This window comes from Symphodus melops (assembly GCF_947650265.1).
Source record: "Symphodus melops genome assembly, chromosome: 7".
In the NCBI taxonomy this organism is placed as follows: Eukaryota; Metazoa; Chordata; class Actinopteri; order Labriformes; family Labridae; genus Symphodus; species Symphodus melops.
In genome coordinates this window covers 7871910-7884652 of record NC_136697.1, presented here as the reverse complement: position 1 = coordinate 7884652, position 12743 = coordinate 7871910, and the positions used below count along the sequence as shown (strand labels likewise).

The 12743-nt window shown below is 39.5% G+C and overlaps 1 protein-coding gene across 1 annotated transcript; it reads right to left on the bottom strand.

Annotated features, from left to right (window-relative positions):
• Window positions 1-3418: 3418 nt before the first annotated feature.
• On the bottom strand, window positions 3419-8869 carry LOC306827408 (phospholipid phosphatase-related protein type 5-like). Its single transcript, XM_079349197.1, has 6 exons — window positions 8550-8869; window positions 7160-7292; window positions 6649-6899; window positions 6340-6516; window positions 4510-4641; window positions 3419-4159 (listed from the first exon to the last, which is right to left on the bottom strand). The coding sequence occupies exons 1-6, from the start codon at window positions 8751-8753 to the stop codon at window positions 4130-4132; spliced, it is 927 nt and encodes a 308-aa protein (XP_079205323.1). The 5' UTR covers window positions 8754-8869; the 3' UTR covers window positions 3419-4129.
• Between the last annotated feature and the right edge of the window lie 3874 nt (window positions 8870-12743).

The following is a 12743-nucleotide window of genomic DNA, read 5'->3' as shown; positions in this document are numbered from 1 at the left end:
TGCTCGATGTCCCCTGGAGAGGAAGGTCTCTCACACCTGGAAGGGTCCAGAGCTTCAGGAGACAGAACTTGGACAGATGTTTTGGATCCAAATACTTTAAAGAACATGTTCTCAAAAAACACCATTGCTTACGATGACACACACACACACACACACACACACACACACACACACACACACACACACACACACACACACACACACTCTGATTGTAAATTGATTGGTTGTATTTATTTCTGTGTCGTGCACACAAAGAGCCCAAAGCTCACGGTTGGTTCAACATTTCATAACAAGTGTCACGCTCCTTTCACAGCTCCGTCTAAAACACTGTATTCTGTCTTTTCTCCCAGCATGCTTTGCAGATGAAATCTGCTACAAAACAGGTTTGAGAGCACGACTCCACTTTAATCTTTTATAATCATCCAATCAGAGGAAATCAACGTGAATGGAGGACATGTTTCTAAAGAGTACATCTCTTCTGATGTCACATTGGATAGTCAAACAGGAAGTGAATCTCACTTTGAACTTCATTAAACTCACTCAACAAACAAACACGATCCTCCTCTGGAGAGGTCTCAAACCTGCCGCTCTCCAAAGCTAAAGGTGACGTTCCTGAACGTAACTGCGCAGAGGGATCTTTGTCTTTAGTTCACAACGTAAATCAAACGAGCGTTTCTCTCTGTACAGAAACATGTGACTCTTAACCTCCTGAAGATCACTGGGTAACTTATTCAGATACAAACATGACATGTTCATTTCAAAGACACATTTGACTTCTCTGCTCTGTGTACCATCATGTGTGTGCATCATCAGAGAGTTGTTCTTCAGAAATGAGAACAGACACCACTGTTAAATCCAGACACCACTGATCACTTATGTGAACATGTCATTTCTGTGATTAGAGAGAAAACAGATCACTCCTCCTGCACACGTGCTGATGATTCTTCAGTGATTTATAGTCTGGCTCTCATCCTGCCTTGGTCTTGACAAAGTCTTGATCCCTAAAAGTCTTGGTCTTGGTCTCAGAGCACTCTGGTCTTGGGTTTCTCTTGGACTCGGTTAATGTGGTCTTGACTACAACATGACATGAATCTCTGTGCCATGATAAAATCTTTGTTTTGAACCACTCTTTGTAAAGACGCTTTTTAAGAAAGGAGAGAAAATGTGTTTCTTCTGATCAGCTGATTTCACACACGACGAAAACGCAACAAAGTTCAGTAAACGCGAAGTTTAGACAAAAAATAACAACCTGCTCACACTGAACTACTTTACATAGTTGTGATATTTAGAATTAAACCGATGAAAAATTGTCCTTGAGTTGAAAGAACAACATTCAGAGTAGATGTGCTCCTCCTCCATCATAACAAGGTTTGAGTGAGCAGAAAAGGTGGATTAAAAAGTTTCCTTCAGAGGGGGAAAAGGTGACTTACCTCTCCAAAGGTTAGCTGCGGACTGAGCAGGTGGAACCTTAAAGTCTAAAATGTTCTGTTGAGCTCACAGAGGACAGACGAACGTTCTACTGATTCTGATTCTACGCTCAGCTCCTTGTTTACGTTTGAATCTAAACACTGAAGCAGCATTACTGTTAAAGGATCAATACAAACACAACAGTAGCTGTAACATATACACAGTATATATAAATAAAATAAAGCAGTGTGTGCTGTTAGGTGACTCTACACCTGTCAGGTGTTGTGATGGTCGTCCTCAGGCTGTGACAGGATTGGACATATTTGGCCGCCTCTCCAGCTTTTTCTCCAATCACCATATGCTAGTCTACACCCGGACTTGAACCAGCAACCCTCTGTTTCCCAACCCAAGCTAAGTTATTGTATCTGAACTGCTCGTTCTCCATGCTAATTTACCACATGCACTCACACACACACACACACACACACACACACACACACACACACACACACACACACACACACACACACACACACTCAGATATAACCAGCAGCATCCAAAAATGATCTACAACTCTTAGATTATTACTGATGAGCAATGATAGGACTTTATTTTACAACGTTTGATGTCATAATGAACATGCTGTTTGTCACCCTGTATTTACAGTCAATGATCCACATACACTCACCAGCCACTTTATTAGGTACGGCTGTTCAACTGCTGAACGTGACACAGGTGAGCTCGTCTGAGTATTTCAGCAACTGCTATAAATACTGGTCCAAAAAAAATAAAATACAGAAGGTTTCTGGGCGAAAATGTGTTGTTGATGAGGTCGGTGTAGAATGGCCTGACTGGTTTGAGCTAATAGAAAGACAACATGTCGCACATAGATGCAGATGAGCTACAGCAGCAGACTGCCACATGACAATGAGTTCATTGTACTTAAATGAGCTCCACAGTCACCAGATCTCAGTCTGATTAAGAGCACCTCTATGATGTGGTGGAACAGGAGATTCGTCTCATGGATGACAAATCTGCAGCAACTCTGTGATGCTTTCATGTCAATATGAACCAACATCTCTGAGGAATGTTTGCAGCACCTTGTTGAATCCATGACACAAAGAATTAAGGCCGCTCTGAAGACAAAAGGGGGTCCAAACCAGTCCTAGCAAGGTGTACCTGATAAAGTGGCCTATGAGTGTCTATCATCATGTATACATTAATAACATAAACTGTATAACTTTATACATTTTATATCTTACAGTATATACAGATCTTTTAAACACCTTTATGCAGTCAATGTCTTTGTAAAGCAACAACAAATAAATTTTAAATAACAGAAGACCATGTTTTTAACCATCAAGCCGACTTCTCAAAGTGAATGTCTGAAGTTTTTAAATCATGACAAATATAGCGATTAGTGATCCTCACAAAGCATCGAAACCAAGAACAAAAAAATACATGCCTCTCCAAACAGCCAAAAACTGCTTCAACCTGACGATGGAGGCTTCAGCTCTGTGCAGACCTACACTACGTCTGAGCCACCAGAGTCAGGATCTGATTCTCTCACCTGATTTGAGGCCAAATATCGTTCACACTCCCCGACGTTGGTGCACGTTCCTGAGTGGGCTTAGTGCTGTCCCATTGTATCTCGCATCTCGATGAATTTACAAACCCTTACACAGCCTTTCCGTAAGTGGGCATATCTGCAGACTTAGCGTGAGGGAATTACCCATAGTATACAGCATTGTGACATAAACACATGATTACCCGGGACAGCCCACAACAATTGAAAGGTTAACAAATGCCATAAAATGGAAGACATGTAGCTACGGTAAAATAGCAGGGAGACTAAAGCTACGCTCTATTTACAGTCTACCAAAAAGGTTTATTTATACTACAGCTTCAGAACTCCTCTGAAAGTCTATGAACAAAAACAAAAGAGACAGAAAGCATGTTAGTTCAGTTATATTTATATCAGATCAGATAAACCATTATTTATCCCACAACAAAGACATTTACATAAAGGCCTGTACTGAGTAGAACTTCTTATAAGCGCCGTGGCAGTGAGTTAGTCCAGTAAAAATGTATGTAAAAGTCATTATGCTGTAATGGTGACAGAGAAGTTACAAAGTGCTGTCCCCTTTGTATTTAACCATTGTAGGCCTCACAGCCTCGTGAATACAATCACTTTCCAGGTGACGTCATTTAAGTCGGTAAGGGCTCGTGATTTAAGGAGGACATCGAGATTCAGAGTTTCCTGAGACTTTAATTGTTTCATTTCAGTCTGCCACAGAAAGGCTCCTAATGAGCATGTCTTTGTACTGTTGGAAGAAGCCTTAGTACCCGGAGAGAACCAGCATGGGCATGGAGAACATGCAAACTCCATGGAGAGAGACCCTGTCCAACGAGGATTTGAACAAGGAACCTTCTCGCTGTGAGGTGAAAGAGCTCATTTCTAATTTTGCTTTACACAGACTTTAATGTAAGCCAATGAGACCACAGTCTAGAGACAAGTATAGAGCAGGTTGTACCTGGAACCAACAGTATGGTTAAACCCACCCACAGCAGTAGTAAACTGTCACTGTCAGTCTGTACTGAGGGAGAAGAGAGCCCACTCTCTGCTGTTGAAAAGCAGCCATATTGGTTAAAGGTCAGTCTTTAATGTGAACGTCCAGGTGTGAAGGTGTCCGCTGTGTCCCCTTGTTCAGGGGAGTCACAGTCATGTTATTTCAGTGAAGGATCCTGGACTCTGCAGGAGCAGAAAAAGAGAAAAATACATTAAAAGTTGCCTCTAAGGATTGATGTGAACACTTAAGCCCTGAGAGGAAAGAGCATGGGCGGAGTAGTGGTGGGGAAAGTGAATCTGATTACCCAGGATGGATAATGAAGGAAGAGAAAAAAAAAACCCTCTAAAAAGATGATTTAAGTTAAGTAGGTTATTTGCCACTTTATCTGTGCATATGTTTTTGCAGTGTTTGTGAATTAGAAGCTTTTTGCAATGGTGCTGATTTGCAAGGAAAGCGTGTCCTTTTGTCTTCTTCACACATGATAGAGGGCGCTAAAGCTGCACAATCCTTTTGTGAACATCCTTTTTCTTACCTGTGGAACAATACATTTGTCACTGGTTGCCAGGTTTTGTGGTGCAGTCTCGTCAGTGTTGGTTGTTCCTGCATCGGACAAACTGTGTGACATCACACGCCTTTTTTTAAAATATTGAACCACAAACACCACCTGTCAGGAGGGGAAACAGACACACTTAGACAAAAACATTTAGCCATTTACAGAAGCACGAGTTTAATGCGAGATGAAAAGTGAATATAGATGTATCATGTCGTCAAACATTAAAGAAAAAGCCTGACATAAAGAAGTGCATGATGGGATGTTTGACTGCAGGGTGTGTATCTTCAGTGTTTTGGTTTGGGTCATTTGTGTGACGCCGGTCTTTGTCCTCTTCAGAACTGTCGTGCATGACTAGTTAAACACAAGAGGAATCCGAGTTCAGTCGAGTGTGCGTGTGTCCTGCAGCGAGTTTGTCCATTAGGTTTCAGTTAAAGATAAAGGACCGAGAGCACAGGGATACACAGTCAAAGTGATGGTGAGTCTCTGCTTATTCTGAGGCAAAGACATTCATTTTTAATCATTTAGTGTTTTGTAATTAAAGAATGTTTTAATAAAATCTGATCTGCAGTATCTCAAAATGAGGTCCTATAGTCGGCAGATTTAGAGCGAGCAAAGCGATGACCTCGATTATAATTCACAACACAGTCAATGCTTTATCTCTATTTGCAGATGGTGCAGCAATATATGTTGTTACATCCCAAAAAGATCTGTCCCGTTATCCTTTAATAAAACGTATCAGGTCTATAACAGCCAATAAGCATCTCAAAATGTTCAAGCTTTTTTATAAGTTGTTTAAAGTAAAAGAAAAACATTTCTGACTTTAACAGTAATATTAAGAAGGGCTGTTGGTGGTTATGTGTTAATGCAAGTGCTTAATCAAAACCCTAACATTGATGTGTAAATGATTTTTCATGCAAATGAAACCTCTGTATTTCCAGCTTCATGTTCACACTAACACAGCGCATCATTCACCTTTCGAGTGTTCTGAAGAAAAATGATTTGGAAACAAAAGAAAGAGAGAGCCGCGCTCACAGGTCGTTATGGACTGAAACGAAGACGTGATAAAAAAAAGTTGAACCCTGATGTTCCTCTAAAGTTGTGTGGATTATTAGTGAAATGTAAGATTAATCATGATAAACCACAGCCTCTTCCTTCATTTTTCATGCACTATCTTTTAAATCGATGGACAGGACTGAATGAAAGTTTCTTGTTTATTTTTCAAAGCAGGTTTCCAAGACTCTGTTCTGTTACTCTCAGAATCTGATATTTAGAATTAGAGCTGTAAATATCAGTTTGAGACCCAAGCTGCCTTTGACAGATCTATAACAGAGGTGAACATGAAAGAAATAAACAAGTGACCTGTGAGATTAAACATGAATCCGTAAGGACAAAGGAGGGAAGTTTAAATGCATCACAAAACATCTCGTAGATTTATAGCCATCATCAACAGTCGCTGAAGTTCAAATTAAAGTTACAAAGTGTAAAAAATTTATAATTTTTGGAAAACATTTTTAAACATAAAAAGTGCTGAGACAAATTTACAAATGGCAGAGTCTCGCTTGAAAAAAGAATGTACCAAATGCTGGAGGTGAAGTGTTTTAGTGAGATGCAGTCAATGAATTCCTTTGGAGGGACGACTGTGTCGTTAATTGTCTCGGGTTTCACACTTTTCTGTAAGTTTGTTTTAAACTTCCCAGCCACCATAGTTTTATTTTAATAATCAAAACAGATGATCTTACAATAGTGTATTCTCATGGTCATTCATGAAAGTGTGTCCACATGTACAGCTCAGGATGAAAAAGAACTCACCAGAAAGACAGCAACAGCGCCCCCGATGACCTGTCCTGATATCACATCACTCCAGTGGTTTCTGTACTCGGCCACTCTGTTGACGCCTGTCAGCATGGCTAGACCGACCAATGAGAGGCTAAGGAGGGGTCCAGTCAGACGGCCTCCACTGGACCTCACGCATGACATGATGTACATCTGAAAAATGCAATAAGAAAATATTTCAATAAATTGATTTCAAACCACAGTTTAGGTTTCATTACCACTTCATTTATTAATTATTATTTATTAATTATTATTATTAGAGTGTTTCAGTCAGATCTCACTCACTGAGAGGTAAACAGCTGTAAATAGACTAAGCCCCGCCTCTTTGCATGGAAACGTCTTCCTGGCTCTCATAATGTCATCAGGATCACCACTACAAGCGTCTGATTGGCTGACGAAGAGAAAGGTGTCATCACAGCCAAGTGCAGTGTAGTTCGGCCGACAAACAGACAGGAAGTAAGGAGCCAGAGAACCTGTGATCAGCTGACCGCCGTTTACAAAGATGTCTGTCGTAAACAGGCCGAAGGCATACACACCTGCAGAGGAACACACAACACACACACACACACACACACACACACACACACACACACACACCCACACACATACACACACATTATTTACAGACAAAACCATGAGGACCCAAACACAGACAGTTGAGGTAAACGGATGTAACACAAATATCTGACGATGAAATTGATAAACAAAACTGATGAGTTACCATCCCAAGAGGTGACTTTATGTATTGCAATAAACATCAAATTAAATGTACGGAGAATATTTCCTCTTAGGTTACCGAGGAAACGGAAGGTCCGGCGCACCATTGGGTTTACGTAGCAACAGTCACCCAGGACAACCACCTTCTCCTGGTCATACAGGTTGTTTGAGTTGGAGTTGAGGAGGAAGATGACGAGCTCCACTCCTGAAATCTGCAGAAAACAAAAAAATTATAAGGAATGATTCATGCTTGGATTGTTGAATTGTTGGAATAATGTTTAAATCTGATTGGCCATCATTGAAGATATGCAGGTATGATTAAAATTAATGAAATTAATTTGTGAACAAACTGCAAATTTGTATTGTTGTTGCGCTTAACTTATTGTTTGTAAACTGTTTCTTAATCATGTCATTTTTATTATGACCTGCCGTCTTGACCAGGTCACCATGAAAGAGATCTTGATCCTAATGGGTTAATCATCTGGTTCAATTAAATTAAATTAAATTAAAGACATGTTGCTAGAAACACAAAATGCAATAAGTTTTGATACCCTTAAAATAAAAAAAGACATTCATGGAGAGAGAGAGAGAGAGAGAGAGAGAGAGAGAGAGACAGAGAGATGGTGAGAGCGATAAATCACAGTTATCTTAATAATAATTTTACACTTGCAGTTGGCTATCTATTGTTGGTCTTTGCTGTTCTAGAAACCATTAAAACTATAAAGGATTGCACTGGCCCTTTTCCAGAGCATGCATATGTGAGTAGGGACTCTATGGGCTGAAATGTGTGCTCCCAATCAGAGGGTGCATTACTTCATAGACACTTGTTATGGGCTGTCCTGTTTAAAGGCTCCCTCAAAAACTAGAGATAGTGGTGTGCAGGAACTTTCCATGGCTAACAGAGGATTTATCCAGTGCAACCATCAATTTCCCATGATTCATTGTGTTCCAATTCACAGTGAACAAAAAAGCAGCCACATCATACACCTTTAAAAGGTGTTTATATGCAATCAAATAATGAGGCAGAGAAGTGGAGCTGGACTGGTTTTTAAGATGAATCATTTCTGGTCTCTCCCTCTGCTCTGTCAATGCCTTTGCTGTCTACACCCCAAAAAATCAGCACCACCCCGACATGAACCTGCAGGCATCAACTGAAGTGGCTTCACAGACTAAGGAGTCTGGGTCATTGAGATGATTTAGACACAGCTGGATTGTCATGAATTTGATTGTACTCTGACAATGCTCAGTCAACATGGCATACTTTGAAACTACTGAAATACTCTCCATGTTCAGGGAGCTAATACAAATTAAAGCCACAAGTTATATCTAAGTCTTGAAGGATAATCTGAAGACCTATACTTAGAAGAACATATTTATTTTTTACACTCTCTCCCTACTTTCTCAACACATTATACTGTATAAAATAGACTTCCTCCTGTTGATTGTTTTCAAATCCCAGTCAAACTCACCAGTACAACGGGCAGGCCCCCCAGCACAGAGAACAGGATCACAGGCTGCACTCGACTGTCCTGTTCTGGTCCAGGATCAGGCTTTGATAGATGTGCGTCTCTGCAGATGAAGCCCTGCTCTGCTGGACTGAACGTGTCCGTGAACTCACAGTAATAAACCAGCATCGCTGTCGCTGCCAAGATCACCACCTGAAAGTACAGCATGATGGATCCACCAAGATACAACCAAGAGTCTGTTACCACGGTGATAAAGATCCAACTACAGCATCCAACCAGGTCAGTGAGGATGCTGTTACTAAGGTGAAAAAGATCCAACAACAGCATCCAACCAGGTCAATCTGGAGTCTGTTACCACGGCGATCCAACAATAGCGTCCAACCAGGGAGGAATCTGCTATAATGGCGATAAAGATTCAGCGTATGACTCCAGGTCACTGCTGCCGTTTTCTAATCCAGATGTGTTATTATCAGGAACGCAGTTTAAAGGTCCAGAGCAGATATTTAAGCTCAGGTGGAGATGACTGTACTGAAGATGATGGTTTCACCCTGAGAGACACAGAAAGCCGTCTTTCTTTTTGATCCTGTGGTAATAAAACCTCGTCTTTCCGCTTCTGTTAACCTCTTGAATCAGCTGACTGAAGTGAAGCTGAATTTATTCTGATTGACTGAACAGTCTGTGAAGAGCCGCTCACAGTCGACTGAACTCTGACTCCATGAAAAAATGTTGGAGGACTTGTCTTTATAAACTAACCTTACATACTGTACATGTTCAATTTTTATTTTTAGAAATGGTTCACCATTAACCCCCCAGGGGGAGCTAGAAAACATTGTTTGGGAGAGGGAGGTTTTGGTTGACTTACTGCGCTTGCTGCCACCGCAAGCCAACCTTTGGCAAGTGGATGGATGGATGTGTGACCAAAAACAAGTTTAAAACAGCAGAGAATATAAAACCACTGACCATATCAAACATGGCGGTAATCTCAGGGACATCACCCATTGGTTCCTGTAAATTGTATAACGATAACTGTTGTTTCTGAGGGAGAGTTATGAAGCCAAACGATGTCAGTCATCATATTTGGCCATACTAACTCTACTAACTCTAACAAGTTGAAGTACTTACCTATTTTCTGGTTCATATATAAATTGTATTATTTTGTGCTTAAAATGTAATCCAGGTGATCTCATCATTTTTTGTCTCTTGTTGCTGAGGCAGCACTGAGTTCAGTGTCAGGGAATGAGTCTCCATGTTATTCTTCCAGTTGAGCCAGGTGTGTAGACACGCTAATTAGCTTTCATCAGCAGACAGAAGTTATCGGTCATGTGTGAATGAGCAGTCGTGAGGAACATCCAACAGGCACATTTCAACATAGAGAACTGCCCAGACCTACCACTGGGAGCACAGGTATTGATTTCGTTTTTGTCTTTCAAAACAATGAACATATTTGTATGTACTGTGAAGAAACCCAGTGTCTATACATATATATATTCAGAGCACTAGACTCACATTTTGTACTTTTGTGGTCATGTTGAGATCACTGAATACTGTTATTTATCAGATGGGGTTTTTTATATGTTTAAAGGACCCACATACTGCCTCACAAGTTGCAAGGACATAAAATACAGCCAAGATGTGAACCATTATAAACTCCACCTTGGTCTATTTGCCCTAATTTCCAACAGCTGAGGTTGTGGCTTTTATGACATCCATGACCATCAAATGTTCAGTCTTTTTTACATGAAGTTGTACAAAAAATAAACTGCTGGACAAAACTAACGATGTACTTGAAGAACTTTTACATTTTGACATTTGTATTCTCCTGGATGTGTGTGTGGAAGGTTTAAATACTAAGGCAGAAAGTAACATGTGAAACCATGCGTAAATGTGTAAATGATGTGTTCTATTGAGACAAAAAACACACACAAGCAAAGCACAAATCTTGCTATGTCAATTATCTCTTTTTAAATGTTTTATTGTTTTTTAAACCCTGCTTGTAAGGTGTCCTTGGGTTTTTTTGAAAGGCGCCGTTAAATAAAATGTATTATTATTATTATTATTATTACAAACCAAAAGCATACAGTAAACATTCAAATGAATACATAAATAATGAAATACATCCGTCTAATATCAGTATGATATGACACACGATAGGTCAAAGTTTTTCAGGACATAAAAAACACATTTAATTTGTTTTAAATAATCATAGATAATAAAACATAAATAATTTCTGTGGATCTGTCTCTCTTCAGTTGTAACATATGAATTGTAAATACTTCATACAGTGATTTATATAATATTCACATCCTTGGTTTTTTTTATAACTGTATGATATGGAGACATAGTGGATCATTTAAAGTTCTGCTCAGCTGATGAAGCAGCTCAGTGAAACTCTGTGCAGCCAGTCAGTCAAATCCTAAAATCACCCTGACGGTTCAGGTTTGATGCATATTTGAAGAAACACGGCAGCTATTCAGATTTTTACAAATGTTGTTGCATGCTTTTACACCTATTAATCGAGGGTTGAAGGCACTGAAGTTTGAATAGAAATATAGACTGTTCTCCAATGAAGAACATGTTTTCAAAGTAAGTATTGTTATGTGTTTTAATAAGCAGAACTCAGTGATGTGGAACGTTCAAGAACAAAAACGAGAATAAACGTGAACAGCCTCTTTCTCGGTAAGCAGAGCAAATGTTTATCTCAATATTTTAACTTGACAGTATATAATAAAAATGAACATTTGAAAACAACAAAGAAAAAATCTTTAAAACCAACATGGCTGTGTGGTTGGCAGCCTCGGCTGACTCTGACACTGCCATTGAGCAGCTGTATTGAATTACCCTGAATGTGACAATTATTGCTATCATTGTCGTATTGCTTGGCTCTTTAAGCATATCCGAAAACAAGCTAAGCTAACGTTAGCTCCAGTAGGCTACATGAAATGTTTACATGACTCATTTATTTTTCAATGCTAAAGTTAGAGTGGCTCATTTCTGATACTTCTATCTGTATGAAAACAACTAATGTCAACCTGTGTTATTACTTCATCCATATGAATCCACTCCATGCAGGTTTAACAGGAAGTCTGGTTTTCCCAAAAGGCCTTCTTCACCACTGGTTTCCATTTGCAGGTTTTAAAGTCATGCTAAGACAGGCAGCAAGGACCTTATGGCAACAATGCCTCACAGCACGTTGCCATAAGGTGCCATGGATTGTAGGAGATTACCTCACCAACAGGGGCCTCTGCAAGAAGATACCGTTTCACCTTCAGATTTCTCAGGTCTGTTCGACAGCCGTCTGATCCACCTCACCACCATGTGGCTATCAACTGACCGCTCAGCTCCTCTCCTTACTCAGGTGTTCACAACAAACAATCCTACATCTGTTGATGGCTCTCTGGTGCTGATCATGTTTTACACCTCCATCATTCAGTCTGTTCTGTACCATATATTTCAAATCAATTCTCAAATTCACCATTACAACACAAGGTCAGCCAGCTCCCATCATTCTGCATTTTTCCTTTTTTCACAATCAAATACAGAGGACCTCATTGTTGGATTAAATTACCCAACTACCTATATTAGAACCAGCACCAGCTTCAACTCAATTAAAAAACAAACGATGGCCAGTTAAGCAATACCCCATCATAATCATTCTATGCTAGAAGTGCTTATTTTATCCTTGTTTCCTCTTCTTTAATGTTTACTCTTTCTTGTTGTTTTTTCATTTACATTTTGAGTGTGTTTTCTGGTTAGCTATAATGCGTTTTTTGGTTGTCTGCAGCCAATCATCTTATTGACTTTTAGAAAAAATGCATTTGTGGATCGGACTGGCGCCAGACGAGTCTCAAAACTCAACACACAAATGCAGGAAGGTTTACAAATTAAAAGCACTGAGACAAATGCGCGTTTGACAATTCACATATAAATGTAAGAACTTCCAAAAGTGTCTTTTTGATTTGCACATTTTTTGAATCGTCACAAATGTGTTTACAAATCTTATTTTTATATATATATATATATTTTTTTATATATGGATTATAACACATTTGTGTATGCATTGAAAATGCATTTATGTATCGAGTCATATTTCTATAAAACTCCCAAATACAAATACAGTCCTTGTGTGTGCATTTATTCATTATGAGACTGTTCTGACTCCATAGAAGCCAGCAGAATGGAACAACACCATTTTTGTTT

Coding starts and splice junctions, on each gene's coding strand:
- LOC306827408 (XM_079349197.1), bottom strand. CDS start 8,753: ATGCTGTACTTTCAGGTGGTGATCTTGGCAGCGACAGCGATGCTGGTT. Junction 7,293..8,549: donor GGGGCCTGCCCGTTGTACTG/GTGAGTTTGACT, acceptor TGTTTTCTGCAG/ATTTCAGGAGTGGAGCTCGT. Junction 4,160..4,509: donor ACAAATGTATTGTTCCACAG/GTAAGAAAAAGG, acceptor CTGCTCCTGCAG/AGTCCAGGATCCTTCACTGA.